Source organism: Pagrus major, chromosome 15 (assembly GCF_040436345.1).
Source record: "Pagrus major chromosome 15, Pma_NU_1.0".
Classification (NCBI taxonomy): domain Eukaryota; kingdom Metazoa; phylum Chordata; class Actinopteri; order Spariformes; family Sparidae; genus Pagrus; species Pagrus major.
This window is the reverse complement of record NC_133229.1, coordinates 15,491,645-15,510,266: the sequence shown is the minus strand read 5'-3', so window position 1 is coordinate 15,510,266 and position 18,622 is coordinate 15,491,645. Positions and strand designations below refer to the sequence as shown.

The window sequence follows — 18,622 nt, the reverse complement described above, 5'->3', positions numbered from 1 at the left end:
TAAAAAACCTTTTAAAAAATGTATATTGGCAAAATATAACCCCGACATACTGATAATATTTTACTCAATAGAACTTTTACTGCATAACATTCTCATTTCAATAAAAACGTCCTCTTATTTTTAGAAATCTTTGGCATTTTAACCCTAATGATCTCACTTTGTCTCCTTTGTGATGTATAAAAAAGGCTATCAAGGAGAACAACTGATTTACAGCAGGTCCTTTGTTTAGTGTGTCAGGTTCTCAGTAGGAGTAATGGCAGGTCATGTCGGCTGCACGGCCTTGCTCTGCACCCTGGGGAATAAATCATCCCTTTTGTCCTCAGCTCCTGTGCTCTGAGATAAGACAGTATTACGTCAGAGGGGAATCAAATTCTCAACATTTAAAATAAACTTATTTTTAAGGAGACCAAATACTATAATTTAACTTTCCTATTCTCAAATGTTATGTGTGAAAATAACACATTTTGCAGTTTAAAGATAGTAAACTGTTTCAAATCTGCCACAGGATGGTCGGACGCCCTATGATCCACAACTGTCCATCTTTGGAGCCACACAGCTACAGATTTAAATGCTAATCATCGGCCACTGAAAAGTGATTGTTCCAGATTTGAAAGTTTGAATGGTGGCACAAGCCACAGCAAATTAAGGAAGCCTGTGTGCCAGATCCTGCCACAGCTTCAGAGTGGGAGCAGAAATTAAACTCTATTGTGTGGTAATGGCTGTGTGTAATCGCTCTGTTCAGAGCCGCTGGAGCATGAACGCACATAGCTGGACCCAAACTCTATCTGCATTAGGTAGAAGACATCTACAGTGGTGCATTAACTGTACTCTCTAACTGCTAATATGATAATGCAGTTGACTGGGGCTTTATATTCTTGTTATATCATTTCATATTCCAGTTTGTTTAGTTAAATGTCTGCACAAATTAAACAAACACGTACAGAGATAAAAAGATAAATACATAGATAGATATCATACACCAAATTGTATACAACGAAATGAGCAAATAATGAATATATAACTAGATATTCCTTGTTTGCTTAACAAATTTTAGTCAAAAACATTTAAATACTGTGATGAGTGTGGCAGGAGGCCTGTTGGTTTTGCAGAAGACACTTGGCCCATTGACGAGGTGCCAAACACTGATACAGATGGTCACACTGATTCATATGCCACGATGAATGTTTGCATACCTAATAAATGCTTTCTGACAGTTGGCATGTCAAAAATGAATAGACGGCAGAGTCAAAAGTGCGTAATGGTAATGAGGCGGAGACCGTCCGTGACACTGCAATTACGCTCTTCATTAATTCAGTCACAGGCCGCAAACAGTTGGTGACAGAAAATATAATCAACATGCAATTAATTGATGTCCTCAATGGGAGCACGTTATTGGATGAGTTGTTAATCAATAGTGACAACAATGTGCTCAGCATGGAAGTAATTGAGAGGGCAAAACAAATTAAAATGGCTTTGAACTGCTGAATTATTTTCCCTTGCAACATGGCTGGATGCTCTTTTTATTAGACATTTCCAACAAATGTAAGATATCTATAATTAGTATTGTGGGGATTTTTTTGTCAAGGTATTTTTATAATTCCAGCTCGTCGCTGCCAGTTCAAAGGAGGATTGTTCGTGAGAAGGAGGCAGCTGATCAATACGTAACATTCTTTGCTTTCTGGTCACATTAATTGAGGTTTTTACCAAATGCACTGCCTGTTGGGAACATGAAATCATTATTTATGAGACACAATTGGTAACAATCAAATCTAAAAATATAAGAATATGAGAAAATATCATATAAATATAAGTTTGAAACAGGCTAAAGATTAGATACAAGCTCAGAAACACTTTGAACTTGTAAATTTACAGCTAATTAAACATAAGTTAATAGTAATTTAACTGTTACGAACAATAAAGCACTTTATAAACCATGCTTTAAGCAATTGTTTATTGTCAAGTTGCAACTGATGTTTATAATATTTTGTGATTGGTCAATAAATACTGTGTTGTTCATCTATAAACATTACTTAGATGGCCAGGTTGCAACTGATTTATAAACCTGCACAATTGCTTAATAAATGGTTTATAAAGCAGTTTATTGTTTGTAAACAGTGAAATAACTATTAACTAAAGTTTAATTAACAATTTATTACTGATGGTTATTTGGTGTGTTTTATTGTGTTTTATTGCAGTTTGTGTTTTATATTGTTCTGTCTGTATTATCTTGTATTTTTTGCTGAGTTCGTGTCTGGGGTTAGGGTTATTTGTTGAGTTTGTATTTTAAAGGCTTTGGCTTTAAATGCTGTAGTGTGTGGCAATTTATGCTAGATCCTTGTCCCTATACAAACAAACACTAAATAAATAATATAAAGTGTTACCACATGCTCTTATTGATTAAGAGTTTAGATTATACGACTGACCAAATGTGAAGTATTTGGTTAAACCTTGCTGTGTGCCCATGCAAAACAAGACACAAGCATGTCAATGTTGTGTTATTACAACATTTTACAACCTAAATGTGTTTGAACTCAACCTCAAGACTACAAAAGCTCCAGCAGAGGACCAGCAGCTCCTCCCTCAACAAAGGTGATGTCATCCACTCTTTACAATCATCTCTCCGGCAGGTGTTCAAAAGCTGCCGACACTGCTCTGCTTCGCTCTCTTGTCTGATCTAAACACCAGCAGGTCACACAGACAAAAACAACATGAAGTGCCTGAACAACCGGGCCGACAGCCACCTGACCGGACAGGTCGAGTGCGAGCTGGACAGCAGTGGCAACGGCGCCTGGGTGAACCAGGGCTTCTGTAGCTCCCCTCTGCCTCTGCCCAGAGCTGTCAGCACCATCTACAACCCCCAGCCCCTCTTCCAGGGCTCCATGGACAGCATATACAAACTGGACACGCTCAGCCCATTCCCAGAGGAACCACCCTCCGCTGACCAAAACCTGATGAAGAAACAAAGAGGCTGCTGCTGGTTTATCAAAGGTAGGAACCCACTGAGCGGAGTTCAACACAGCATTTCTGCTCTGTCATCTGTATAACTAGTTAAATGAGTTCAGATGGCACCTGGCAAAGAACTTGAAAAGAAGATTCATACCCCTTGAAACTTTATTGGCTACAGTCATAACATCATAGCAATGGTTTAATATGTTTGTTTTGTTTTACTGTATCTACTGTAAGTCACCACATTACATGCTAAGTTAGTTGGTCTGTACAATTTTTAACTATAACAACAACCCTGATTCCAAAAAAGTTGGGACAGTGTAGAAAACATAAAACAGAACGTGACAATGTGTGAATCATTTTTGATACATTCTCAATTTAAAACAATGAAAAGACAATATACTGAATGTTTTAGCTCATCATCTTCAATGATTTTTTGTAAATATATGCTTTTTATTAATTATATGTGCTCAGTTTGGAACATTCCATCGGTTCATTGGTAACAGGTGATAGTATCATGATTGGGTATGTAAGGAGCATCTTTGAGGGGCTCAGTCATTCACAAGCAAAGATGGGTCGATGTTCACCACTTTGTGATTGTATAAAAGATCTTACTACATTGGCTTGGGAACACTTCATTAAACTGTAGCTGATTCTTTATTAACAAATTTAATTAATTTTGCATCCTCAAAATATTTAAAATTATATATTGCGAAAACCCTGACATAATGTTTCAGTATGTCTCAATATTTTTCCCTAAACATTTTTTCTTGTTGGCTTATCAATTTAAGTCTTTAGTGAAACATCACTTCATTGCTACTTTAGGATGAAAGTCAATACATCCTCTGCATGAAAAGGTCTTGAAAAACAGTGTCTGCATCTTGTACACTGTACTCTTCCTGAAGGCTTGTGGGGCACAACACTGACTGAAAACACCTCAAACAACAGAGAACTGTTTGTCCGAACTACGCTACGGGAGTTACTGGTCTATCTGGTGTTCCTGGTGGATATATGCCTCCGTAAGTATTCTACTCATATCAGCTGTCTATCACTGGCACTTGTTAGTCTCAAAATTAAAGTCAAAAATAATGTTTATTTCGCTGGTGAAACAGGATTTGCAAGCAACTTTTAGCACTTTCTACAGGCAGTATCACAAGGGAATGTGTTTATTCGCCTTGAAAAATAAAGATACTTTAAGGAAAGTCCATTTAAAAAACTCAAATTTTAAGCCTACTTTCCAGGACATTCAAATACGCCAACTGCTAAATACCCAAAGATTTAAAGTTATCACACACACACTCACACAGAGGACAGGACAGAGTTGACAAATCTAAATTTCACCAATGTATTCTGACTATCATTGACTGACTGTCATTCAACATGCTAACATTTCTGATTGTGTGTGTGTGTGTGTGTGTGTTTGTGTGTGTGTGTGTGTGTGTGTGTGTGTGAGTGTGTGTGTGTGTGTGTGTGTGTGTGTGTGTGTGTGTTTAACACATTAGTGCTTTTTCCATCAAGTGAATTGCATATTTGTTTGTTGTTCACATATTGATGTACCTCACGTCTTATTTAGCATGTTTCAAACAACTGTTTGTTTTAGCAACGCTGATCAGTTTGTCAAAGTGCTCACCATTTGGATGTTACTGTATAGGGTACTTTTGACTGTTTGATTTACCATCAAAAGCCTCACAAATGCCCTCCCCATCCCTCTGCCTGGTAGTCATTGTCCAGCTGAGCATTAAGAGTGAAAGGGACATAGGCATCTCTTGCCTTTTAGAGATAAGAGCATTTGGCCTCGTCCATTGTTGCTTTGTATGGGTTAGATTTACATTGTTTGATGAGGCTATTTGCGCCAGGCCAGCTCTTCAAACAAATTACAGCCTCTAATCTGGATCCATTTGACTCCAGTCACATAAACACAGCCAAACAACAAGTCCTCAATGAGGCATTGCGTGTCTGCTCCTGAGCGGTCTTATCTGGGCCCGTTGAATGGAGCAACATTTAGAGCTGAGCCTGAGCAAAGCCAGATAGGAATCAACGATCGGGCATTAACAATGTCATTACGTTGTCTTTCAGTGACATACGGTATGACCAGCTCGAGCACCTACTACTACACTAAAGCCATGACGGACCTGTTTGTGAATACAGCCAGTCAAAGTGGGGTTAAGTTTCAGTCCATTAGCACCATGGCCGACTTCTGGACTGTGAGTTTTCCGCTACATTCAAATCACTCAGAAATGATAATATGATTTATTCTATGTGCATTTCAAATGCCGTCCACTCTTTCGTTATATGAACAGTACGCCCAGGGCCCTTTACTGGACGGCCTCTACTGGACTAAATGGTACAATAACCAGTCCTTGGACAGCGGAGACAAGTCCTTCATCTACTATGAGAACATGCTGCTGGGAGTTCCCAGAATGAGGCAGATCAAGATCCTGAACAACTCCTGCAAGGTGCACAATGATTTTGAAGATGAGATCACAGGATGTTTCGATGTTTACAATGACAAGAAGGAGGATGACCTCAGCTTCGGCCTCATCAATGGCAGCGCGTAAGCCGCTCACTGATTTCCTTACAGGGTTACTGTGGGTATGCAGTAAGATCAGAGAACTACAACAAAATTGTCTTTTTCCTCTGCAGCTGGACCTACCACACAGAGAAAGAAATCAAAGGTTCCTCTCACTGGGGCTTGCTAACCACCTACAGTGGAGCGGGATACTATCAAGACCTGAATCGGACCAAAGAGGAGAGTGCCATCGTACTGAAGGAACTGGTGGACAACCTGTGGCTTGACCGAGGAACCAGAGCAGCCTTCATTGACTTCTCCACTTACAACGCAAACATCAACATGTTCTGCGTCATCAGGTAAAGACCACCACTGACAGTAGAAGCTTTATCCTCCGATTGGTACCCATCCATTGGTTGACCGAAGTTTAATCCACTTCTTTCAGGTTGGTGGTTGAATTCCCAGCGACCGGTGGAGCGATCAGTTCCTACCAGATAAGAACAGTCAAGCTGATTCGCTACATCACCACCTGGGATTACTTCATCCTGGGCTGCGAGATGGTCTTCTGTTTATTCATCCTCTATTATATTGTGGAGGAGATTCTTGAGCTGCGTATACACAAGTTCTCCTACTTCAAAAGCATCTGGAACATACTGGACATCATTGTCATAATGGTAAGAAAATGTAATTCGTATTTGATTCAAACACGTCCTTTTCTCTGATTCTGCTTGGCTTCAAAGTAGTAAAACTATTCTCCTTCCCAGCTCGCCATCGTTGCCATTGTATTCAATATTTTCCGAACAGTCAAAGTGGACAAGTTGCTTGGCAAACTGCTGGAACAACCACAAATCTACGCTGATTTTGAATTCCTGGCCTTCTGGCAAACACAGTACAACAACATGAATGCAGTGAATTTGTTCTTTGCGTGGATCAAGGTAAAATATTGACATCTTTCACACCAACACATTACTCAAACTTACTAAATGATCTGGCTTGTGTGTCATCCAAAAGTTTTCTCCTCTTGTCCTTCAGGTTTTCAAGTACATCAGTTTTAACAAGACCATGACGCAGCTGTCCTCCACACTGGGTCGATGTGCTAAAGATATTTTGGGCTTTGCCGTCATGTTCTTCATTGTGTTCTTCGCCTACGCTCAACTTGGATATTTGCTCTTTGGAACAGAGGTTGAATCTTTCAGCACCTTCGTCAAATGCATGTAAGAGGCATCCAACAAACAAATGGCTCAGCAGGACATACAACAGGATGATTGAGCACTGATGAATCAATCCTTTTCTTTCTTTCTGCAGCTTCACACAGTTCAGGATTATTCTTGGAGACTTTGATTACAATGCCATCGACCGAGCCAACAGAGTTCTTGGGCCAATCTACTTTGTCACCTATGTGTTCTTTGTTTTCTTTGTTCTACTGGTAAGTCATTCTGCTTCATAAGATGTTTGATTTTAAAGGATAAAAATGAGCATTCTCATTATCTCTTTATGTATCTGTCCCCCAGAACATGTTTCTGGCCATCATAAATGACACATATTCTGAGGTAAAGGAGGAACTCTCATCCCAAAAAGATGAGCTACAGATTACTGACATCATCAAACAGGTAAAGGCAATTAGATTCATGTAGAAATAGATACATATATGGATAAAGTTTCACAAGAGATACAAACAGAATTGTTTTCTCTTGTAATTCAGAGCTATATGAAGACATTTACAAAGCTGAAACTTAAAAAGGAGAAAATATCGGATGTTCAGAAAGCGCTGCGATCTGGATCTGGAGAAATTGAATTCAAGGACTTCAGAGAAACTCTGAAAGAGTAAGTGACAAAACATCACAATGAAGAGCATGTGTAATTTTAGTGTTAAACGTCACCCTTACCGCTCTGATGATCTCGTAGGATGGGACATGCTGATCATGAAATTTCTGCAGCCTTCGCACGGTTTGACCGTGATGGGAACCAAATTCTAGATGAAGATGAACAAGAGAGGATGAAAATCGAGCTGGAGGAAAAGAGGGTGTGTGTAATAGTCTGTACAATTTGATTTACAAGATTTCAGTCATTTTTTTGATATGTTTCTTATTTAGTTTGAAAATAAAATACATGTTTCTAACAAATGCAGACAAAGATGTGTTTTCATGATGGTCTTCATACTTTTTTGTCAGGATGCTCTCAGCGCTGAACTCAACAATCTTGGAATGAATTACGAGAAGCAATTACTGGAGAAGCCTCCTGTAACATCCAATGAGCAGAAGAACCAATCCAGTCACACCTTTGTGGATCGGGAACAGTTTCTTAGGTAGGGAAGAGGTTTTACATTCAGTCTATGAAATGTCTTTAATTGTGTTTAAACAAAAGAACTGAATTAAATTACAACAATAACCCAAAGTGGAATTACCTTTCTCTCAACATGAAAGACTGACAACACAAGTTGTCCAGCTTGAGAGCTCTGTGGCCGGCATCACATCCAGGATTGAGTTGATTATGGAGAAGCTGGGGTTACAACAGAAAGTTAAAGGGAACCAAACGGCAGGAAAACTGACTGTGACCAACCATGATGTGAGAATGGAAATAGGTTTAAAATATTCTAAAACCTTGAATGCATCAAATGCTTTATATTTTAAATGGAAGACTCTACGTTCTTAGTTTAATTCTTATAAATACAACAGTTTCATTTTCTATTACCCCTATCCAGAGTGATGAAACCGTCTCAGGTGGGAGCGTCCTGGTTCGTGTGGACAGAGGGCTGACGCCAAGGAGATCAACGGCTCGGTCCAACTCTACACTCCACACTCCTATGTGATCAACCTCAAGAAACACAGTCACAGTTATATGGCAGTCAGCTGACACATGAGGATGAACAGGTCACACACCATCAATATTATTTTCTTTACAACATTCGAATGTTCAAAGGATTCTTCAGGTTGAAAGTCACAATTAAGACGGTCAGATCAACAATAATGAGAGAATATTTAACACTTTCCTTCAGCTGCTTTAAAGTACCCATGTAATGGAGATATGTAAATACTGTATAAACATGTGCACTAGTGCTAATATAATAAACTGGTTAAAGTTTAAGCTCAGATACAAAGTATGTTTTAGATGAGACCTGAATTCAAATCTACTTATTATTAATGTTGTGCAATATAAACTTATTTCAACAGTAGGTTAGAAAAATAAAGTTACACATTATAATCCAATATTAGCCAGTATATATGCCACCTAACATCTGACTGAGTGAGTTCTTGCCTTGCCTTAGTCATTGAATGTTCCATTACAGTTGCTCAAAAGCTATCAGCGTCCTGACCTGTTTGCAGTTTAGTGACACAAAAAAATAATTCCTTAATTGTTTTTGTTTTTAATGTTTGGTTTAATAATTGTGTATCACCTTTGTCCACCTCCCGAGCTGCTAAAACATCATGTTGTAACAGAGCAAATGACATCTACCGCCCTTCATTATTAAAAACATCACATACCAAACATCACATTAAATATAAAATAATTAGATCTGGGACGTAAAGGATGTTTTTAAACACTTCCCGTCATTACTGCAAACAAAAAGGGTGAAAAGGCTTTTGAGCAAAAACACATGCCGTCTAGCGTATTTAACATTCAGGTGGTACAAACTTCAGAACCTCAGTTAAATAATTGTTAAATATGTCACTTACTGTCTGGTAGGATTACTGAAAATACATCAGTGAATTTATGCTTTGCTGTCAGAATTTCTATGTAAAGTGTCTAATAAAAGTACAGAACGACCAGGTTCAAATGTTTCTTTATTTGAAGTGACTTTTCAGTTGATTTCATTCGTTATTATTAAACATCACTTCTGTTGTTCAACGTAAATGTATTATGATCATAAAAGCAAATTGCATTTACATTCAATATCTTAAGCAACAAATATATTACATGTCATCAGTGTGCAGTTCAAGCTGAAATCACCCGCTTCCTGCTACTTCCTGAAAATGGCACACAAACTTAAAAATGGGAAAATCCACAGTGGAAAAAGAATTTGGATTTGTAATACAGCCTCTGTAAATAACACAAAGTTTGAATTTACTGACACATCAATTAAGGCTTATTCATAAATTATATTGCTGAAATTTAATGATGGCATTTCATTTTATAACATTCTACCTACAGTATGTACATTATCTCTTAAGTTTCGTGAAGGTTCGTGACCTAGGTTTATATTTACACTCTCAGCCAACATGACCCTGTTTTGTTACATGAACACCCCCCAGCCCAAATAAACAAACAAAAACATTATCAAGTTTGTTGGCTCGTATGCCTTGAAAATGAGAGTGAGCTTAGAAGGAGTGTGATACTCTGTACAGAATGGCACATATGCAAATTAAATCCAAATGACAGGATTTTTTTAAGAAATCCTCTTGTCAAAATTTGCCAGCAACATTTTAAATAGTTTAGGTGGATGGAAATATTCTGCAAATACTGAGAAAATGCAGAATGCACTAAAAGGCAGAAAAGGTGCCCTCTGCCCTGACAAATCAATGACATTAAGGAAACCTTCCCCTTTCAGCAGAATAAACTTAAAGTAAAACAATCATGATTCATAGTAAGCATAAAACATTGGACATTTGTTTTTACACAAGTGTGTGACTAAAGTACAGCATTTTGAATGATGATAAAACATGATGCAGTATGATTAGGGGCTGGTTTTGGTGCTAAAGACTAAGGTTTTTTGCAGAACTCTCACAGACATTAGAAAGTAATGACTAAACTAAGGAGAGAAATACTTCAGATTCAATATTTTTCTAGGAAACCAGCCCCAGAATCAGCACACAGAGTCCACGACCTTTACAAAGTTTGGGGGTTAAGCGGTTTTATACAATATTTCCTTTATATAGTGAGCATGTGGTATAGCCTTTCTTTTGAGACACATGGTTATAAATGAGTTCAATTTAGGCAAAATTATGGTTTAAACTAAAGTTCATCAAAAGTCTGCAAAGAACATGCTGATCACTCTGATACAAAACATGAAAAACCTAATATTTTTTGCATTTAGAGCTGTGTATGTGACATTTTATTTGTACACAAAATTTACCCAAGAGATACCACTTAAAACTCCTTTAAAGCCACAGTTGTTTATACAAATAGTTGCTTCACATATACTGGAAAGGTAAACCACCATTTCCGTGGGGCCTCTATTCACAAAGCATTTTTCATTAATATATCAAAAATGGTCTGAACATCGGGCTGTGAGCTGAAGCTAAGCCCAAACCAACTTTTAGCAGATTGGTTCAATCTTGTGCAGTTTGTAGCACAAATTCATGACCGATCATACCCACTGTCATATCATTGTATGTATGCCCTTTTAAAAACCAACCTATACGACAAATATTAACTCACTGATGCATAAGGACTTGAGTGCAGTTATGTCTTCTGTTGTATAAAATGACACCCCAAGTATGACAAGTAAAGGAACAAGTCTATAACAAACAATTTTTCACTGAAATATTAAAAAACATATTGGCAAACTGAGAGCAGGTATTGCTATAGCTTAATCATTAATGTTATAAAGTTTGAGGTTTACAGGGATTTTAACCCTTATCATGGTCCAGAGAGCTGCTGGACATAAGTGTGCTTTTAGCTCCACTAAAATACTTCACTATTAAGTTTCTATGTGTACATTTCAAGATATTCAGATACATACAAGCATTTGCTCAAATTTTGAATCTGGGAGTGAAACAATTAGTTTTGAAGGAATACACTGACTTTTTGATGGTATGGCCCATCGGTCAAATGACCTAGTGTGTGATGAGAGGAAAGGCATCCAATGGTCTCGATAAGACAGCCATCCAGTTAGGATCCTAACATTGCACTCCTCTTCGTCACACGCTGGGTAATGTTTTCATACGGCCACACATTTTAAGGGTTGGCTTGTCCTTTAACATCTAATAAGACAGTTGGTTTGGCTTTACTTCAAAAGCCCAAGAGCACTTATCCATAACAGAACTATGAATTTATCATCAAATAAACTTTTTAAAAGTTCTGAGTGAAATGAAAACTGTCATTAAAAAACATAATTCTTAAACTTGTTGTTTAGAAGCAACTATAGCTACAAAGGCTTTGTGAATATGGCCCCTGACCTTCTTCTACCACAGCAGCTGTCCCGATGAAAGAGTGCTATGTGGTCTAAAAGGGTTGTCAAAATACCCTTGGCATCAGGTTTAGTTTAGGGCCAGCTCACTGCGTCTGGTAGCCAGCCATGCTGAAGTTGGCCAGGTTGGACATGACTGGACCAGGCTGGGCTGCAGCTTGAGCTGACGGAGATCCAAAGCTTCCCACCCAGGCTGGAGACTGAGACTGCCTGTAAAGACACACAACTGCCCAGTTAGTATGTCTGTAGTCACTGCGTACAAAGATCAGCTGTGTTGTAAATAGAGGTGTCACAATTCTCAAAGAACACGATTCGATTTGACTTTCAATTTTAACTTAACGATTCAATTCAGTTAAAAAAAGATTTCAGCACTGATGGCTATGCTCTGGTTAGACTATTGCATCTGAATTTGTAAAGATCAACAGATCATTGGTTTTATCCAACTACATCCTATCAAACTAGGACTGTGAATTTCTGAACGACCAAATACCAGTGTTACTGATGCAGCTTTTGATTTCCATGATCGAAACTGAAAGCTTTTTTCGATCAATTTTCAATTTAAAATCGAAATCATGACACTCCTACGTGTAAAATATTTCACATTTTATCTTACAAACAGTGTTTTAGAGTTAAAGAGTGTAAAGAGTGGTCAAGTCACCATCCATCATGCTCTAGAGGCATTTAATGACTCTGGTATGTCTTCACGCCCATAACAGCATAATCGTACAATAAGTTCATGAATTAACTGAATACATACTACTGAGTGAAACTCACTCTACACCAAATCCTTGCTGGTTCCACGTCTGGCCATACATGCTGTAGGAGGGAACTTGCCATCCATTGGTCACGTACTGCCCATACTGCTGCTGTGGATTCCCATAGAGCTGGTTCCACTGCCCCCACTGACTGTACTCAACCTGAGTGACACCAACAGAGAGAAGTAATATGTTCAATTAGGAAAAAGTACAATTACAACACCATTGTTAATTAAAAAGGTATACAAATGCCATTAAAATATACTTTTGATAATCTTGTCAGTTTCACTCACCTGCTGTGGATTTTTTGCCATGTCAGGAGATTCTTTTCCCCAGAAGCACTTAACTATGTGTCCTTCGATGACTGTGCCATTTACTGAAACAATGGCATGGGCAGCACTGTCATGGGAGGAAAACCTTAAAAAGGAAAACAGCAGCTTAGAAGTCAAATTATCAAACAAAATTTCTATCAGGCAATTCAGAAAAGAAACAGTATGGAAACCAACTGGTCCTTGATAAGAGCAGCAAGGTGAAGACAAACATAACAGAAAAGGCCACTGACAATGTGTCAAGTGTGTTGATTGTCCCACCACTGAGACATGCAATGTGCTTGTGTTGACATCTAGAGGCCAAATGCTGCATTGGACTGAGGCACTACCTGATGAAGGAGTATCCTTTCTCTGGGAAAACTCTGATCTCCATTATCTGACCAAACGGTGAGAAGGTCTGTCGCATTAGGTGTTCTGAAAGAATCAAACAGAACATTGCTTCATGTGTTTACCTCTTCGGCTTTTTGAGTGTATGGTAAGTAATAAGACTACTGTTGCAGTGTGACAAAGAAAATGCATCTTGAGAGCACATGACACTTGCCTGACAGTCCTGATTGGATCCCTCCACAGTACACGGTACAGTTCTGTGGACTGGACTGTGTCACTACATCATCAAACCTCAGATGCTTTGAGCCATCTGAAAGAAGAACAAACAAAATTTGTTAAGGGATGTCAGACCTTTATTCACGTTTATGCTTAATGTCAACCCAAAGTCACAGCTGTGATTTATGACGCCTCTGATGAAATTATCAACACTACATTCTCAGTTGTCTATAATCAAATGGGATACATTAAAGCTAAAAATAAAGTCTGGCATGGTAAGCTATGGTCCTTGAAGGGGCACTCTGAAGTTTTGCTGAAGAAATCCAAACTCCGAATTTTAATATTTACAATATCAATGAGGTGATAATACGAACATAGAAACGAGAAATATTCATTTTTTTCTGAAACTGAATAAACAAGCTATTCTCAGAGGAAAATAAGCTCCCCAGAAAACTGGCTGAAGCTAGAAAGGTGGTATACTTTGCCCATATGGTAGTACTGCGTCTAATGAGAGATGAAGACAGGAGGGGAGACATAATCCACTGTCTACTTCATCCCTGGCTCCGAAGTCTCTAAAGTCAACTTGACAAGCGAGTGCCAAGTGTTGAGCAGTTGTGAGTGCTCGTCACAGGCCTCGCGGGACAGCATTTGTGCACACAGAGCAGAAACGCTACCACATGGGGATACTTTTCCAGTCGTAGATGTTGTTCTATGTGCTCATATCACATTTACACGCCTGTTTTTTATGTGTGCAGGCTTTGAGATTAAACGCCAAACAGGAGCTCCATTTCTCACTCATTATCATTCTATTGCTTCTTTTTTAGTGCAGCCAATGTGATGCCTGCTTCCTCTAAAAAGCAAAAACAAAAAACAAATATAGACACGAACAAATCTGCTTGGATTATTTCACCATGTATTTATAAATAACGACATTACCTGAATGACCACCTTCTCTCTCAAACTGGCTGGACATTGGTGAGCCTAGAATTTTTGCATTTAGTGTAGTGTGCAAAGGAAGTGGGTCAACTGAAGAACCGAGGCTAATGTTTCTGACTGACTACCACATGGGAATGATTGAGAAGCTCATACCGACTGTGCTGAGAAGAGCTTTAATCACCAAAAATAAGTAAAGCCCCTGTGTGGGTGTACATTGGATGTGCAGGGCCTTTAAAACTTACTGTCCTGGGAACTCTTTGGAGCTGGCGGTTTACGAGTTGCCCAGTTGGTCCTGATTTGGCGTCCTCCAAGCCACTGTCCCCCCATGTTAATGATGGCGTTCTCTGCATCCTATGAATCCAAATCAAACACAGTTAACCCTCTGGATATGATGAATCTATAAAATTTTATTAGGGATCATAATCAGTACTAAAAATATAGAAACTACTGTTTCTAATCTCAGTAATACTGACACTGGTTATGGTAAGCAACACTCAATGTGATGTTAGATGATTTAAGTTGTTGTGACTATGAGTACAACTATGATTATTAATCTTAATTTAATTACTGTAAATGCATTAAAGTAGGATAATAAACAGAAAATAGAAATAACCTTCAGTCTGTGTTGTTGCACTGGAGCCTTACCAGTTTGTTGAAGAAGGACACAAATCCATACCCCTTTGATTTGCCTGTCGTCATGTCCTTCACAACACGGGCGTCCCTGGAGTGAAACGTGAAAACAACTTTAGTGTACTTTCCAGTTGTAATACTTCAAAGTCAAACGAACCACGCAAAACACACTGAACTGTGAATCCTCTACACTGTCCTACATTAATGTACATTAGCTATCATGACCTTGTACTGAGCACTGACTCGTAATATAACTTAAAAGCAACACTTGAAAATAAAAAAAACAAGTACAAATACATGCAGCCTACAGTACTGTTTTTAAATAATTTCAGATGTATTAATGGATCCTTGCCACTAGAGCACCACTTCTTGTTCAGTCTTCTCAATAGTAGGCTATTGATTTAAATTCACAAAGGAACAGATTATATGGATTACCATGCATTCCTAAAATCTGATGTTGGTGCTCATCCTACAAATAGAAATATATATAGAAAATATCAAAAGAGAAAAAAGGAATTAAAAAGGCATACATGGCCTGTTAACAGATTTCTTTATTTTTCCTGGTCAATTCTTTACCACCAATATGGAGTATGGAGTTTGGGGAGCTGCAAATTTTGAGAAATTGACATTTTCAGAATTTTTGGAAGAGGATCATTGCACTACAAACAACACTATGCAAATCAAAATGAGACAATTTAAACATAGATTTAGAGGAATACATTGAGTATTGGAATTTGTTAATCTAAGCTAGATCATGTTAACACATAGCATCTACAAATAAAGACATATGGAAAGAATGGAATAAATAGAGAAAAAAAAACTACATCTGAGTCTCCAGAGTGCACAGTTCCTTGCTGTTAGCCTTCAAGCTCCTGTCCAATCCTATGAGCATTTCTGTAAAATAACCAAAGTGCTATTACTTCACTGAGACCCACAACTAAAAGCTGTTCAGGTTCATACACACAGCTTACAGTTAACTGACATACAGTTTACTTACCACACCCTAAATATGCAAAGAAAAGCAAAAGTAGGCTAAAAGCTGACACTGTAGTCATAAATACATAGACACACAATACACAGACCACAAGTAAGTAACTGCAATAATGCGCTTAACAACTTACAGGAATTGTGTTGGTTATTAATAACTTAAATGAGGCTGTTCCAAAAAGAAAGCATTACATAAAACTGTAAGAGGTTCAGTCTTTTCTGATAATAACTTTTCTGTGATACTTAAATTTATGTTGGTCCATCATCAACTATGTTTACATGCATGGATGTAGTGTCACAGATGATATGAATTTGACAAAGATGAAGCTGTCCTCCCGAAAACCAACAGTCCCTGTTGATTTCCAAACATTGCGTTTCACAAGAGCAAACTTGGGATTTAACTCTCTGTGTTATCTTTTTCAGTGTACATTCAGAGTAAAAGCATAAAACTCCCCAAACCTGCTCATCTATCAGTCTGTCTATCAGTAGTCAAGACCTTATTGTGTAATGCAAGCTTTTGTTTCCCCTTTACAGTTTCTGTCTCTCAATTTCTTTTGTGAGTTTTATTTGAATTTATTTATCTATGATGGGTGGCCATTTTAACAGGAAATGAGGAAAGAATTTATCTCAGGTCAGATGTAGCTCATAAACAGTGAAGAGGGAACAAAAAACCTACAGGATACCAGCTCTTGTGGACCTGTGTTTCAAATCTTTAAAATCCACATACTCTTTTTCACAATATGTGTGAACTCCTTAATATTTTTAATATTTCCTGTTAAGTCAATACCCATGTTGTATGCATGTAAACATGGTCATAGATGGTTGTTTCAGAGCATAATCTTACACAGGATTATCATGACATGCCTTATTATTAACCAACTTTTAAAAAGTCAATAAGCTTGCATTGTAACATTAATTTATTGTACTGCACATACAAAAAGAAGTACCCTCTAAAGTGAAAACTTACGAGATTTTCCCAAAAGGTGCAAATGCAGCCTTGACGTCCTCAGTGGTAATCTCAGGGCTCAAATCACCCACAAACACATGGAAGTGATCTACAGAGAAGCAAACAACAAACAAACAAAAAAAGAAAAGGAACCATTTATTATTCTCCAGCAAACCTTGATTGCAGCAAATTAGAAAATCAATAGGTGAACACTTACTGGATGTGTCTTTCTTCTGGCTACTTGGAGTGGTGGCCCAATTTACTTTGACCTCCTGAAAGCAGGGAGTTAATAGACAGCATTTCAAAATGTGACGTGACTTTAAATGAACCTTAAAAATAGACGTTTTCTACACAACGAACAAGAATTACAAGGGAATTCAGAAACAGGAGCCACCTAACCTCACATTTATTTTTAGACGAGAAGAACTGTCCTACCTTTCCTAATATCTTCCTCCCATTCATGGCTGCAAGGGCTGCAGCAGCATCTCTGTGTTCAAAGAACTCCACAAAGCAATATGGGTCATTGCTTGTATGCTGCAAGGGTAATGGTAAAATTACTACTTTGTGGAAATGTAACAGTGAAACAGTGGGGGCAATTTTCCAACATGGGGGGGAGGGGTCACAACTGAAATCACCATCTTTCATACATTTTAGGTGAAAAGTGGCACCTGGTAACCCCCTTAATGTGAATGATAGGACAGGGGGTCATAAAAAGAAACTCCAACACTCTTGACTGCTTACCTCTGTGATCATTTTACAACTTTTACAAGGCCCTATCTGGGTGAAGAGCTGCAGAATCAAAATTTCTGTAACATCCCTGGAGAGGTTTCCCACATACCTGAAGGGGAGAGAGAAGGTCCATTTTGTGAAAGCTGTTAAATATTACTTCAGGTAACGATGAGGTGGTAAAGATAGTGATGTAAACTGACGCACAGAGAGTGTATTTCGGGTATTAACAGTACCTTATGGTTAGTGACGGTAGGTTATTAATATGATGTAATTTACATAAGCTTGACTGACTTGACTTTGCAGTAACGTTACAGGCTGGCCCAGCGTTAACATTAGTGAAGGCTAGTTATAAAGTTGCCACTGCTAATGCTAACAAATCACACATAATTGTGAACCTAATGGTAATTGAGTTAATCTGACGTTAGTGGGGAATTACTTTAGGTGGACTGTCTACATCATGTCTGTGTAATCAGCGGGTAACGTTAACGTTAACTAGCTAAGTTAGCCACCGGCTCCCGACGTTAGCTTCGTTAACGATCCCTAACGCTACTGTCGGACACCTAAAATGACTCACAGGGTTTTGGGGTGGCTTTCGTCGTCCATGGTCGATGCCGACAGTCACCAGGGTAGAAAGCGTTAGTTACAAGCTAGTTAGCTAACGTTGGCCGACTCCAGTGAACGCGGTCAACAACAACAACTAGCTAACTAGCTCAGAAGCTAGCTGACCGGGCGCCAGGACATACGTCACGCTAGGAAAGCGTGCGTGCGTGCGTGCGTGGTCACGGCGACTACGCCAAGTCGAATCCCAAGTCAGGTCACCTTTTCTTCCCTGAGAGGCTGCAGCCTCACCTGCAGCCTCACCTGCAGCCTCTCAGGGAAGATTAACAAACTGACCTTGTTTATTGATTACTGTTGGTGTAAGAGCTTTATTTTTTGCTATAACCTTCACAGTAACAACTGAGATGTGATGATAAAAGCTTAAATAGTCTAGACATGTTTGGTTTAGGTACTTTAAAAGCACTTGAATTGTGCTTTTAAAAAGCTGTAAAAATATCAGATTGTGCTTTATTTAGGCAAAGTTTGACAGTTTAACATTTGTCTAATAATCCAATCTAAGTCTAATAATGGTATTATTGTCCAATGTATCTCATCTGTTTAAAAGGTATGACAATTAATTGTATTTGT

At 38.4% G+C, this 18,622-nt stretch overlaps 2 protein-coding genes across 4 annotated transcripts; one reads left to right on the top strand and one right to left on the bottom strand.

Moving 5' to 3' along the window:
* The first annotated feature begins 2,708 nt into the window (after positions 1–2,708).
* On the top strand, positions 2,709–8,308 carry pkd2l1 (polycystic kidney disease 2-like 1). The gene is made up of 15 exons (XM_073482425.1): positions 2,709–2,988; positions 3,852–3,965; positions 5,023–5,150; positions 5,247–5,500; positions 5,590–5,814; positions 5,901–6,129; positions 6,220–6,390; positions 6,488–6,669; positions 6,761–6,881; positions 6,967–7,065; positions 7,158–7,279; positions 7,361–7,478; positions 7,627–7,760; positions 7,879–8,020; positions 8,204–8,308. The coding sequence occupies exons 1-15, from the start codon at positions 2,709–2,711 to the stop codon at positions 8,306–8,308; spliced, it is 2,424 nt and encodes an 807-aa protein (XP_073338526.1).
* Positions 8,309–9,220: 912 nt separating this feature from the next.
* On the bottom strand, positions 9,221–18,205 carry tial1 (TIA1 cytotoxic granule-associated RNA binding protein-like 1). 3 transcript variants are annotated; one of them, XM_073481712.1, is made up of 12 exons: positions 18,012–18,205; positions 17,450–17,546; positions 17,144–17,242; positions 16,926–16,980; positions 16,730–16,817; positions 14,791–14,866; positions 14,388–14,496; positions 13,208–13,303; positions 12,996–13,080; positions 12,631–12,754; positions 12,357–12,499; positions 9,221–11,792 (listed from the first exon to the last, which is right to left on the bottom strand). In XM_073481712.1, exons 1-12 carry the CDS (start codon positions 18,038–18,040, stop codon positions 11,669–11,671), a joined length of 1,125 nt encoding a protein of 374 aa, XP_073337813.1. In that variant the 5' UTR covers positions 18,041–18,205; the 3' UTR covers positions 9,221–11,668. The 3 variants fall into 3 exon arrangements, with proteins under 3 accessions (XP_073337813.1, XP_073337814.1, XP_073337815.1); XM_073481713.1 differs by lacking the exons at positions 16,926–16,980; positions 17,144–17,242; positions 17,450–17,546; positions 18,012–18,205 and adding an exon at positions 15,600–15,669 and having other exon boundaries at positions 16,730–16,813; XM_073481714.1 differs by lacking the exons at positions 16,730–16,817; positions 16,926–16,980; positions 17,144–17,242; positions 17,450–17,546; positions 18,012–18,205 and adding an exon at positions 15,306–15,581.
* Between the last annotated feature and the right edge of the window lie 417 nt (positions 18,206–18,622).